Source organism: Musca autumnalis, unplaced genomic scaffold, assembly GCF_047663935.1.
Source record: "Musca autumnalis isolate F117 unplaced genomic scaffold, ASM4766393v1 scaffold_1, whole genome shotgun sequence".
Lineage (NCBI taxonomy): Eukaryota > Metazoa > Arthropoda > Insecta > Diptera > Muscidae > Musca > Musca autumnalis.
Window position 1 is genome coordinate 12,339,152 of NW_027411644.1, and position 12,429 is coordinate 12,351,580.

Below are 12,429 nucleotides of genomic sequence, written 5' to 3' on the forward strand. Positions count from 1 at the left end.
CTCTACGACCATCCTAATCATATATGCATTTGCATAGGATTCCGCTGTCTAGTCATCACAAACTCCATATTTACATTAGGCAATTTTCCTTGCGGCAATTGTCAGTTTTTCGGTGAGAGAGGGTGTTGTGAGGCAAAGGGTTACCATATGCCCCCACCTTCCTCTCCATCAAACTGACAATTGCCGAAAGGAAAATTTCCAAATGTAAATATGGACTAAGCTCTTTTATATATTTAAATATTTTTAATTCTCAAAACAAATGCATCTAAACAAATGCACGAGGCATATATTGTAAAACTAAATAGAACCGGGTATGCTAATTATTTTCAGTAGCACATCTTTAAAAATCTGATTAAGACCAAAAAATGCCCAAACCTGATCAAATTAAATAAACAAAAAAATTTTAATTAATTGGTTGTTAGTACGTCTATTAACATTTTAACGATTTTTTGTCTGGCAATTAAAACTGTTTAATATTATTTCAAAGATATTTAGATGTAAAAAAAATATTAAATAATTTTAAGCAACCACAAAACTATAATCTTACAATTATAACATTTACAACTTCCCCGCTCTCAAATACACACATACGCTTACTTGTACATACATACACACATACATATGTATTATGTACATACTTGTCTCTCCATAGAAGAAGAACAACACAATAATTGAATCAACATATTAGCAGCGTTGTAGGCAAATCTTAACCAAATCCAGTTTGCAATTGATTCTACTATATAAAGCTGAGATGTTTGTTTCCAATTAGCAGTCGTTCTCATTAGTGTTCTAATAAAAGTCGAACAAATTTGATACAAAAACAAAAGAAAAAAACAGAAATTAACAAAAAAAATGTTCCGTTTCCAATTAAGTTTTTTCGTGGCGCTAGTCGTCTGCCTAAGTGTAAATGCCAAATTTCGTAAGTTTCGGAAGTGAATTCTAAATATGGAAAACTTTTAAAATATTAGTGTAAACTGAAAATATTTTAACATTTTTAAACAAGTATTTTGTTAAAATTTAGTTAAAAAATTAACGAAAAAATAGAAAAAATAAAGCAAGAGAAAAAAACAAACATCCTTTTGATAAACTTATTTAAAATATGGATTTTTAAATGGACAAAAATGTGGATAGAATCGTGCAAACAAACATTCCAATTACAAAAAAGTCTCCATTAAAAAAATTCTCAAAAAGAAATCAAAAAATCACTGGAATCCTTCTGTGAAAACTTTTAGTATTTTAATTATTTTTTTTTTGTAAAGCAGTCGTTTAAAATGAAAATAAATGGATTTATGCATATTGCCCCAGCAACAATTTGGGAGCCTCATGAACCGAGTAACCCATTACAAAGTAATGTAAACAAGCTAATTTCTGCATTACCAGTAGGCTGGGAAAAAATTATTTCTTAAAAGTTTAGTAGAAGGGAATCTTTATAGACGATCTGAAGGGAGTCTTTATAGACGAGCTGAAGGGAGACTTTATAGACGAGCTGAAGGGAGACTTTATAGACGAGCTGAAGGGAGTCCTTATAGACGAGCTGAAGGGAGACTTTATAGACGAGCTGAAGGGAAACATTATAGACGAGCTGAAGGGAGTCTTTATAGAAGAGCTGAAGGGAGAGTTTATAGACGAGCTAAAGGGAGTCCTTATAGACGAGCTGAAGGGAGACTTTATAGACGAGCTGAAGGGAAACATTATAGACGAGCTGAAGGGAGTCTTTATAGAAGAGCTGAAGGGAGAGTTTATAGACGAGCTGAAGGGAGTCGTTATAGACGAGCTGAAGGGAGTCGTTATAGACGAGCTGAAGGGAGTCTTTATAGACGAGCTGAAGGGAGACTTTATAGACGAGCTGAAGGGAGACTTTATAGACGAGCTGAAGGGAGACATTATAGACGAGCTGAAGGGAATCCTTATAGACGAGCTGAAGGGAGAGTTTATAGACGAGCTGAAGGGAGTCTTTATAAACAAGCTGAAGGGAGTCTTTATAGACGAGCTGACGGAAGTCTTTATAGACGAGCTGAAGGGAGTCTTTATAGACGAGCTGAAGGGAGTCCTTATAAACAAGTTGAAGGGAGTCATTATGGACGAGCTGACTGAAGTCTTTATAGACGAGCTGAAAGGAGTCTTTATAGACGAGCTGAAGGGAGACATTATAGACGAGCTGAAGAGAGTCTTTATAGAAGAGCTGAAGGGAGAGTTTATAGACGAGCTGAAGGGAGTCGTTATAGACGAGCTGAAGGGAGTCGTTATAGACGAGCTGAAGGGAGTCTTTATAGACGAGCTGAAGGGAGACTTTATAGACGAGCTGAAGGGAGACTTTATAGACGAGCTGAAGGGAGACATTATAGACGAGCTGAAGGGAATCCTTATAGACGAGCTGAAGGGAATCCTTATAGACGAGCTGAAGGGAGAGTTTATAGACGAGCTGAAGGGAGTCTTTATAAACAAGCTGAAGGGAGTCTTTATAGACGAGCTGACGGAAGTCTTTATAGACGAGCTGAAGGGAGTCTTTATAGACGAGCTGAAGGGAGTCCTTATAAACAAGTTGAAGGGAGTCATTATGGACGAGCTGACTGAAGTCTTTATAGACGAGCTGAAAGGAGTCTTTATAGACGAGCTGAAGGGAGACATTATAGACGAGCTGAAGAGAGTCTTTATAGAAGAGCTGAAGGGAGAGTTTATAGACGAGCTGAAGGGAGTCGTTATAGACGAGCTGAAGGGAGTCTTTATAGACGAGCTGAAGGGAGACTTTATAGACGAGCTGAAGGGAGACTTTATAGACGAGCTGAAGGGAGACATTATAGACGAGCTGAAGGGAATCCTTATAGACGAGCTGAAGGGAATCCTTATAGACGAGCTGAAGGGAGAGTTTATAGACGAGCTGAAGGGAGTCTTTATAAACAAGCTGAAGGGAGTCTTTATAGACGAGCTGACGGAAGTCTTTATAGACGAGCTGAAGGGAGTCTTTATAGACGAGCTGAAGGGAGTCCTTATAAACAAGTTGAAGGGAGTCATTATGGACGAGCTGACTGAAGTCTTTATAGACGAGCTGAAAGGAGTCTTTATAGACGAGCTGAAGGGAGACATTATAGACGAGCTGAAAAGAGTCTTTATAGAAGAGCTGAAGGGAGAGTTTATAGACGAGCTGAAGGGAGTCGTTATAGACGAGCTGAAGGGAGTCTTTATAGACGAGCTGAAGGGAGACTTTATAGACGAGCTGAAGGGAGACTTTATAGACGAGCTGAAGGGAGACTTTATAGACGAGCTGAATGGAGACTTTATAGACGAGCTGAAGGGAGTCGTTATAGACGAGCTGAAGGGAGACTTTATAGACGAGCTGAAGAAAGACTTTATAAACGAGCTGAAGGGAGACTTTATAGACGAGCTGAAGGGAGTCGTTATAGACGAGCTGAAGGGAGACTTTATAGATGAGCTGAATGGAGACTTTATAGACGAGCTGAAGGGAGTCGTTATAGACGAGCTGAAGGAAGACTTTATAGACGAGCTGAAGAGAGACTTTATAGACGAGCTGAATGGAGACTTTATAGACGAGCTGAAGGGAGTCTTTATAGACGAGCTGAAGGGAGACTTTATAGACGAGCTGAAGAGAGACTTTATAGACGAGCTGAAGGGAGAATTTATAGACGAGCTGAAGGGAGACTTTATAGACGAGCTGAAGGGAGACATTATAGACGAGCTGAAGGGAGTCTTTATAGACGAGCTGAAGGGAGAGTTTATAGACGAGCTGAAGGGAGTCCTTATAAACAAGATGAAGGGAGTCTTTATGGACGAGCTGACGGAAGTCTTTATAGACTAGCTGAAAGGAGTCTTTCTAGACGAGCTGAAGGGAGTCTTTATAGACGAGCTGAAGGGAGTCTTTATAGACGAGCTGAAGGGAGTCCTTATAAACAATCTGAAGGGAGTCTTTATGGACGAGCTGACGGAAGTCTTTATAGACGAGCTGAAAGGAGTCTTTATAGACGAGCTGAAGGGAGTCTTTATAGACGAGCTGAAGGGAGTCGTTATAGACGAGCTGTAGGGAGTCTTTATAGACGAGCTGAAGGGAGACTTTATAGACGAGCTGAAGGGAGACTTTATAGACGAGCTGTAGGGAGTCTTTATAGACGAGCTGAAGGGAGACTTTATAGACGAGCTGAAGGGAGTCTTTTTAGACGAGCTGAAGGGAGTCTTTATAGACGAGCTGAAGGGAGTCTTTATAGACGAGCTGAAGGGAGTCCTTATAGACGATCTGAAGAGAGTCAATATACGAGCGAGTCTTTATAGTGGAGCTGAAGGGAGTCTTTATAGAGGAGCTGAAGGGAGTCTTTATAGACGAGCTGAAAAGAGTATTTATGGACGAGCTAAAAAGAGTCTTTATGGACGAGCTGAAGACAGTCTTAATCGACGAGCTAAAAGAAGTCTTGATAGACAATCTGAAGAGATCCTCTATGGACGAGCTGAACAGAGTTTTTATGGACGAGCTGAAGGTGTCTTTATTGACCAGCCGAATGGAATTTTTATAGACGAGCTGAAGGGAGGTTTTATTGACGAACTGATGCGAGTCTTCATAGACGAGATGAAGAGTGTTTTTATAGACAAGCTAAAGGTAGGATTTTTAGATGAGCTGAAGGGAGTCTTTATAAACGACCTGATAGGAGTCCTTATAGAGTTGAAGGGCGTCTTTATAGATGATCGAACTGAAGGGAGTCTTAATAGACGAAGTGAAAAAGTGTTTTTTGGACGAGTTGATAAGAGTCAAGCGCAAGGGATTCTATAAAGACGATCAGAAGCGAGTTGGATAGACGACGAATTGAAAGGGGTCTTGATAGACTAGCTGAAGGGAGTCTTTAGAATGGAGTATTTTTAGGCGAGCTAAAGGGAGTCTTTATAGAAGAACTGAAGCCAGTGTTTTTTTTTTTTTGACGAGCTGAAAGAAGTCAAGCTCAAGGGTTTATAGACGAGCTGAAGGGAGTTTTGATAGACGATCAGCAGCGTGTTTGAAAGACGAACAGAAGCGAGTCTGTATGGACAAGTTGAAGGGATTGTTAATAGACAAGCTGAAAAGAGCCTTTATGGACGAGCTAAAAAGAGTCTTTATGGACGAGCTGAAGGCAGTCTTTATCGACAAGCTAAAAGTAGTTTTCATAGACAAACTGAAGAGATTCTTTATAGACGAGCTGAAGGGAGAATTTATAGAGGAGCTGAAGTTTACCGGAGCACGTTCTGGTACTCCAAAAGAAAAGATTTTGTAGAATTCCTTCTGGTTTTTTTTTTTATAATAGACCGTTTGGTCTTCTATAAGAAGAAGATCATAGACGAACTGAGGGGAGTCTTTATAGACGTGATGTATAGGAGTAAAAATATAGAGGAGCTGGTACGCACTCTTTACAGTGTAAGAGAAATAAATGGAGCCTGTACAGACGAGTTGCCAGGAAATTTGTAGACATAATCTGAAAATAAATCACAATACACAAAATTAAAGGAAGTATCTATGGATGAACTGAAGTGGAGTTTCTATATCTATTAAGAAATCTTTCTGTTCGACTACAAAGTCACCCTTGCTGCTGGTCTATGCAGACTTTTCTTATAGAAGACTACAAAGTCAGATGAACTGAAGTAGAGTCTCTATGGACGATTTGAGAGGGAGTCTGTGCCGACAAGCGATACATTATAAAAGCAATAACAAATGTTTACCCCGTACTTTTCATACGGAGACTTCACGTTTATCAATGAATGTAACCGATTCTAATTTATTCTAACTCGTCGTAGTTTGAAACAATGTTTGCCTTTCCGTAACCTCTGTTGAATATCAAAACAATAAAACACACCATCAAAACAGATTATAACTATTATAAATTGAAATGTATCGGAGAAAAGTTCACACACACTAAATAAATTAAAACATTAATTCAATAGAAAAAACTGTTGTTACTTTTTTCGCTTTCATTGAAACTGGATTTATTTTATTTTTATGTGAAATCACAGCTTTAATTATTGCGAAGTAATGGCTTTGATAAACTGGATTTTTATGGCATAAATTAATTGAGTTTCTAGTTTACAATTTGTTGGAACAACTGAATCCTGAATAGAATACAAAATGTTTTAAATATATTATCTGACTGAATTAAATTGCAGTTTTTGCAACTCAATTAGAAATGAGCTAATCAAGAGAAATTCTTCTTTTTAATTGCAGCCGATGAACCCAAACCTTGTCCATTTGGTGACACTGATTGCATCGCCAAGGCAGCGGAATATTTTCTAAAACAAAAGAACCAAGGTGATGGATCCATTAATCTAATTGCCATTGACCCCTTGGTTATTAAAGAAATAAGCATTAAACAGGGTGCGGAGAGCCCCGTCAATATCGATCTGCAGTTTATCAACAACAAACTGACGGGTTTGAAAAATGCCAATGTAGTCAAAATTAAGTGAGTACTTTATTGCCATTTTAAAGTTTAATATTATTTTTTAAATTTTCAATTGCTTATAATTTTCGGAAGTCTATTCCATGCTTGCTAAAATAATCCCTCAAAAATTATTTCGCTATTACAGGGGCTTTGGCAATGATATGACACAGAAACATGAAATTCATCTTTTAGTTCCCGAAATTGAATTGGCCGGCAATTACAAGGTGAATGGTCGTATTCTGGTTTTGCCCATTACTGGTACCGGTACCAACAGCATCAAACTAAGTAAGTAATAAAAGTCAAAGTCGTTATTGTGCTTACTTTGTAATGAAAATGTATGAATCCCTCCCTCCTTCCCTCCTTTAGAAAATGTTGCTGTTAAAATGCAATTTGCCGGTGTACCAATGGAAAAAGACGGCAAAGTTTTTATGAATCTTGACAAATTCCGCATGGATTTGGAACCAGCAGGAATCCATTTTAAAATTGATAATCTATTCAATGGCGATGAGGCTTTGGGTAACAACATGAATTTGTTTTTGAATGAAAATTGGAAGGAAATTTATGGTGAATTGCGTGGCTCCATTACATCAGCCTTTGGTAAAGTTTTCCAGGCTGTCATTGGTCATGTTTTTAAGAAATATCCTTATGTAGAATTATTTGCTGCACAATAAAATGTGATACTCGTAATTAGTTTTAAGAAATAAATACCTAAGTATTTTATAAGAAAGATTTTTTTTTTAGGAAAGTTAAGATGATTCTGTAACAGTGGGAAGGATAAATGTGGGGACATGGAAGAAGAGCTGAAGGGAGTTTTTGTAGACTACATCAATAAAGTTTTATAGATGATCTGAAGGGAGTTTTATAGACCAGCTGGAGGGGATCTTTGTAGAGGCGCTGGAGAGAGTCTTTATAGACGAGCTGGATGGGGTCTTTATAGTCGAGCTGAAGGGAGTCTTTATAGACGTGCTGAAGGGGGTGTTTTTAGACTAGCTGAAGGGAGTTTTTATAGACAAGCTGAAGGAATTCCTTGTAGACAAGCTGAAGGGAGTCTTTATAGACAAGCTGAAGGGAGTTTTTATAGACAAGCTGAAGGGATTCCTTGTAGACAAGCTGAAGGGAGTTTTTATATACAAGCCGAAGGGATTTTTTATAGACAAGCTGAAGGGAGTCTTTATAGACGAGCTGAAAGGAGTCTTTATAGACAAGCTGAGATTCTTTATAGACGAGCTGAAGGTAGTCTTTATAGACGACCTGAAGGGAGTTTTTATAGACAAGCTGAAGGGATTCTTTATAGACAAGCTGAAGGGAGTCTTTATAGACGAGCTGAAGGGAGTCTTTATAGACAAGCTGAGATTCTTTATAGACGAGCTGAAGGTAGTATTTATAGACGACCTGAAGGGAGTTTTTTTAGACAAGCTGAAGGGATTCTTTATAGACAAGCTGAAGGGAGTCTTTATAGACGAGCTGAGGGGAGTCTTTATAGACTAGCTGAAGGGATTCTTTATAGACGAGCTGAAGGGAGTCTTTATAGACGAGCTGAAGGGAGTTTTTATAGACTAGCTGAAGGGATTCCTTGTAGACAAGCTGAAGGGAGTCTTTATAGACTAGCTTAAGGAAGGTTTTATAGACAAGCTGAAGGGATTCTTTATAGACAAGCTGAAGAGAGTCTTTATAGACGAGCTGAAGGTAGTCTTTATAGACGAGCTGATGGGAGTCTTTATAGACGAGCTGAAGGGGGTCTTTATAGACGAGCTAAAGGGAGTCTTTATAGACAAGCTGAAGGGAGTCTATATAGACAAGCTGAAGGGAGTCTATATAGACGAGCTGAAGGGAGTCTTTATAGACAAACTGAAGGGAGTCTTTATAGACAAACTGAAGGGAGTCTTTATAGACAAGCTGAAGGGAGTCTATATAGACGAGCTGAAGGGAGTCTTTATAGACGAGCTGTAGGGAGTCTTTATAGACGAGCTGTAGGGAGTCTTTATAGACGAGCTGTAGGTAGTCTTTATAGACGAGCTGAAGGGAGTCTCTATAGACGAGCTGAATGGAGGCTTTATAGACGAGCTGAAGGGAGTCTCTATAGACGAGCTGAGGGAGGCTTTATAGACAAGCTGAAGGGAGTCTTTATAGACGAGCTGAAGGGAGGCTTTATAGACAAGCTGAAGGGACGAGCTGGAGCTGAAGGGAGTCTTTATAGACGAGCTGAATGGAGTCTTTATAGATGAGCTGAAGGGAGTCTTTATAGACGAGCTGAAGGGAGTCTTTATAGACGAGCTGAAGGGAGTCTTTATAGACGAGCTGAAGGGAGTCTTTATAGACGAGCTGAAGGGAGCCTTTATAGACGAGCTGAAGGGAGTCTTTATAGACGAGCTGAAGGGAGTCTTTATAGACGAGCTGAAGGGAGTCTTTATAGACGATCTGAAGGAAGTCTTTATAGGCGAGCTGAAGTGAGTCTTTATAGGCGAGCTGAAGCTATGCCAAGAGTCTGATAACAAACACAATTACTGATGACATTTTCATGAAGGTAATGGTTAAAGAATCTGCCTATGATGTTTGGCAAGCTCTGCACAAGCAATTTGAAGCAACTTCCAAATATCTGTTATTCAAGATGTGCACCGAGCTATTTTCTTTTGAAAGTTTATGAAATGAACTTAATGCTGGATTGGTAATAAAAGGAGAAAATGAGGTACCAGAATTGCTCCTGATATGCAAGATTTTACACGTATTACCAAAATCATTTGAAATGTTCAAATCAAGTTGAATGATGCTGACACGAGATGAAGATAAGTCATTAGATGAACTTCTTATGCAGCTGTGTTTATTTGAAAGAAATTTTAAGAAATCTCAAGGCACTAATTTGGAAAAATAGGAAGCTTTAAAAATGAAAGGATAAACCGAAATTTGTCACTACGGCCAGAAAAGGGGGCATTGGATTAAAGATTGCAGAAAGTGGGTAGCAGATGGAAAGCCAAGTAAGCCAAAACCATCGGATACACCTCACTCAAATGTTACTCTCTTTGTCAAATGAAGTTAATTTGAGTTTATCTACCAGTGATTGGTGGATTGATTGATAATGGTGCAACTAGGCACGTCACAAATTCAAAGGAACTTTGGTACGGAAAGAAACCGAGAATCAAACAACTACGAATAGGGTGACAAAAACCGGTTTTTCCAAACAAAACGCTTTTCGGTTAACCGAAATTTTCTTTTTTTCCAGAAACCGGTTTTCGGTTTTCAAAAATTTTCAAAACCGGTTACCGGTTTAAACTGGTTTTGTAAAACAGGTGCAAAATTGCTCATAATTGATAAATATTTGATTCAAAATGTGCGGAAAGGGGTAAATTAAGTATAACGACTTCGTTATTATATAATTATCTCATAATATAGCTGTTATTTGACATTCAACATCGAAGTGGGGACAGCAAAATTAAGACTGTGCTCTAAGAAAAGTAAAACCTCTTACATATATAAAATTGTGTACCAAAAGAATTAAGTTTACATTTTATTAAGTCTGGATTCTCCCTCATGCGTTGAGAACCTCAAATTATCGTGCCGGAATCAAGCATGTATTTTAATCGATACCCTTTACAACCTAAAATTCGACAAGTTCTTTGCTTACTGTACTAATTCAAAAACGTATGAGTAACGTCATTCAAACTACATTGTGATATTACGTATACGCAGTTGTTTCATAGATCGTTCAGTTGAACTAGATTAACACAATTATACATTTTACACAAAATATTTTTCAAATTTAAAGGTATCTGACATTTACAACTTGGCCCGTTCCTTGTGTTAGTTAAGTTTAGTTTACTTTCAAGAATACAATTTTAATTTTATATTAAAAATATTATTATTATTTTAAAACCGGTTAACCGACACAAATAACCGGTTTTTTCGGTTAACCAAAAATGACGTTTTTGGCAAAAACCGGTTTCGGTTTTGTACCTCAAAACCGGTTAACCGGATAATAAATTATTATTTGAACAAAATGTTATGTTCACGTTCCTAGTCAACGTCGGAAGAAGATGGACAAGAAGGCAATAATCGGGTTTCTTGTTGGTTATGACGGCGATGAGAGATATCGTGTCTACATTAAAGAGCGAAATATGGCAGAAGTATCAGGAGATGTTATATTTTCAGAAAAAATCAATGGTTGTCCTAATGAAGAAGTTGAAAAAGACGATATAGTAAAACAGCAAAACGAAGAGAACTCCAGTAGTATTCAAGATCCACAGGGAGATGAAATATCAATACGCATTCGTCCGCATGACAACCAATCAGATTATGGCCAAGATGCTTAACCCCAGAAAGAATTCAAGAAGAAGCGGTGCAAGATGCCAAACCGCAAGAAGTGGATAGTGAAACTCAAGACCAATATTCAATAAGTGACTCAGAAGATTTTGATGGCTTTGATGACACATGTGATAATATCGATGTAAAACGGTTAAGAAATCGAACAATTATTATTTCAACTTGTATCACCGATGAGTTTGTAATGATGTCACATGATTTCGTTAACCAGAGCCGCCAGTAAGCTATTCAGAAGCTGTTGAAAGTGCTGAGAGAATTAATTGGATACAAGCAATGAAATCGCAGATGAGTTCATTGATTGAGAACAAGACATGCGTACTCTCAAAACTACCGAACGGAGCAAAGGCACTCCCTTCAAAACGGGTTTATCGAATAAAAAGTAAAATAGGTATCAGTCGGCTTTGCGGACAGAGATATACCCTCAGCCTGTGTGGATTGGAATACTTTTTTCCCAAAAAATAACTTATGTATTTAGGGGGGTTTTAAAATATAGGGCATATGCACCGACAAAAGTATGTGGGATATCGATAGAAAGGGCTTTTTCATCTAGCCTACGAAAAACATAATATCGCTGTAAACAGAGCCACTAGGAAAACCCTTAAAATTTCCCAAGGAGCCACGAACCACACAAAAATGTTGAACATTTGTATGGGTGTTACCACAAGGATTGGAACATAAACTAAGTTTCGACAATATTTAGAGATCCAAAGTTTGGACCAAATCGGTTGCTACGTCTATGAGATATCGTGCGTACCATTTTAGCGAATATTTTCGAACTTTTGTGGGGAAGGTACCGGAAGGAGTGGACCTATAAGCACCACCTTCGGATTTCATCTAATATTTGAAAAAAATATTACAATATCCACAGTATGGACGGACGCAGTATTCGGTATGAGCCCTCCAGCCACTACATATGGTGCCACAGGGGTTTTTTTTATAACTTTCGCGCTGTTTTCTCAAGAAGTATGGACTTGCCCCTGAAAAAGCTGTTACTGCCGCAATTGAGGCAGCGACTGCAAGTTGATTCAACAAAAATCAAAGTGATTCGAGAGCAGGTCTTAAAGTGAATTTATCCAAAATTTTGCGTGGAGGGAACCCGAAGGAGTGGACAATTATTATAGAAATTCTAACTTGATCTATATCTGCTAGATATTTTAGGATGTGTAAAGTATGGACCAAATCGGTCACTCCCATCAAGACCCAGCAAAATTTGAAGGAAGGGGTTCCATGTGATGACGTGATTTCATGGCATCTTTTGGATTGGTTCAAACGAAGTTGTGAAAGATCCGATCTTTTCATTAGCATTTAAACCAATGCAAAGAGAGTCGTGAAAGATCCGATCTTTTCATCAGTATTTGAACCCATGCAAAGGAAGTCGTGAAAGATCCGATCTTTTCATCAGCATTTGAACCCATTCCATCGATCCAATAGAGATGAATTTTGTGTTTTTATTTATACACATTTTTCTAAATATATAAGATTAATTATTTACAATAGGTTTGATGTTGTCGGAGACTCGAAATCGCAACCAACGTTGTTAAAACTCTCGTCGTAATGATAATGTGATTGCAAAGGGTTGGTAAAAATGGCATCCCAAAGCATTGGTGAAAATGACATGTCAAAGCATTGGTATAAATGACATGCTTTGGATCCCAAAATGAATAGCATCTTTTGGGGTCCAAGCTCATATAAAATACATCGATGAAGATGC

At 38.1% G+C, this 12,429-nt stretch overlaps 1 protein-coding gene across 1 annotated transcript; it reads left to right on the top strand.

The window, feature by feature from the left end:
- Positions 1-758: 758 nt before the first annotated feature.
- Positions 759-7,131, top strand: LOC141393539 (protein takeout-like). Its single transcript, XM_073966613.1, has 4 exons — positions 759-919; positions 6,191-6,425; positions 6,550-6,689; positions 6,771-7,131. Exons 1-4 carry the CDS (start codon positions 853-855, stop codon positions 7,073-7,075), a joined length of 747 nt encoding a protein of 248 aa, XP_073822714.1. The 5' UTR covers positions 759-852; the 3' UTR covers positions 7,076-7,131.
- The last annotated feature ends 5,298 nt before the right edge of the window (positions 7,132-12,429 follow it).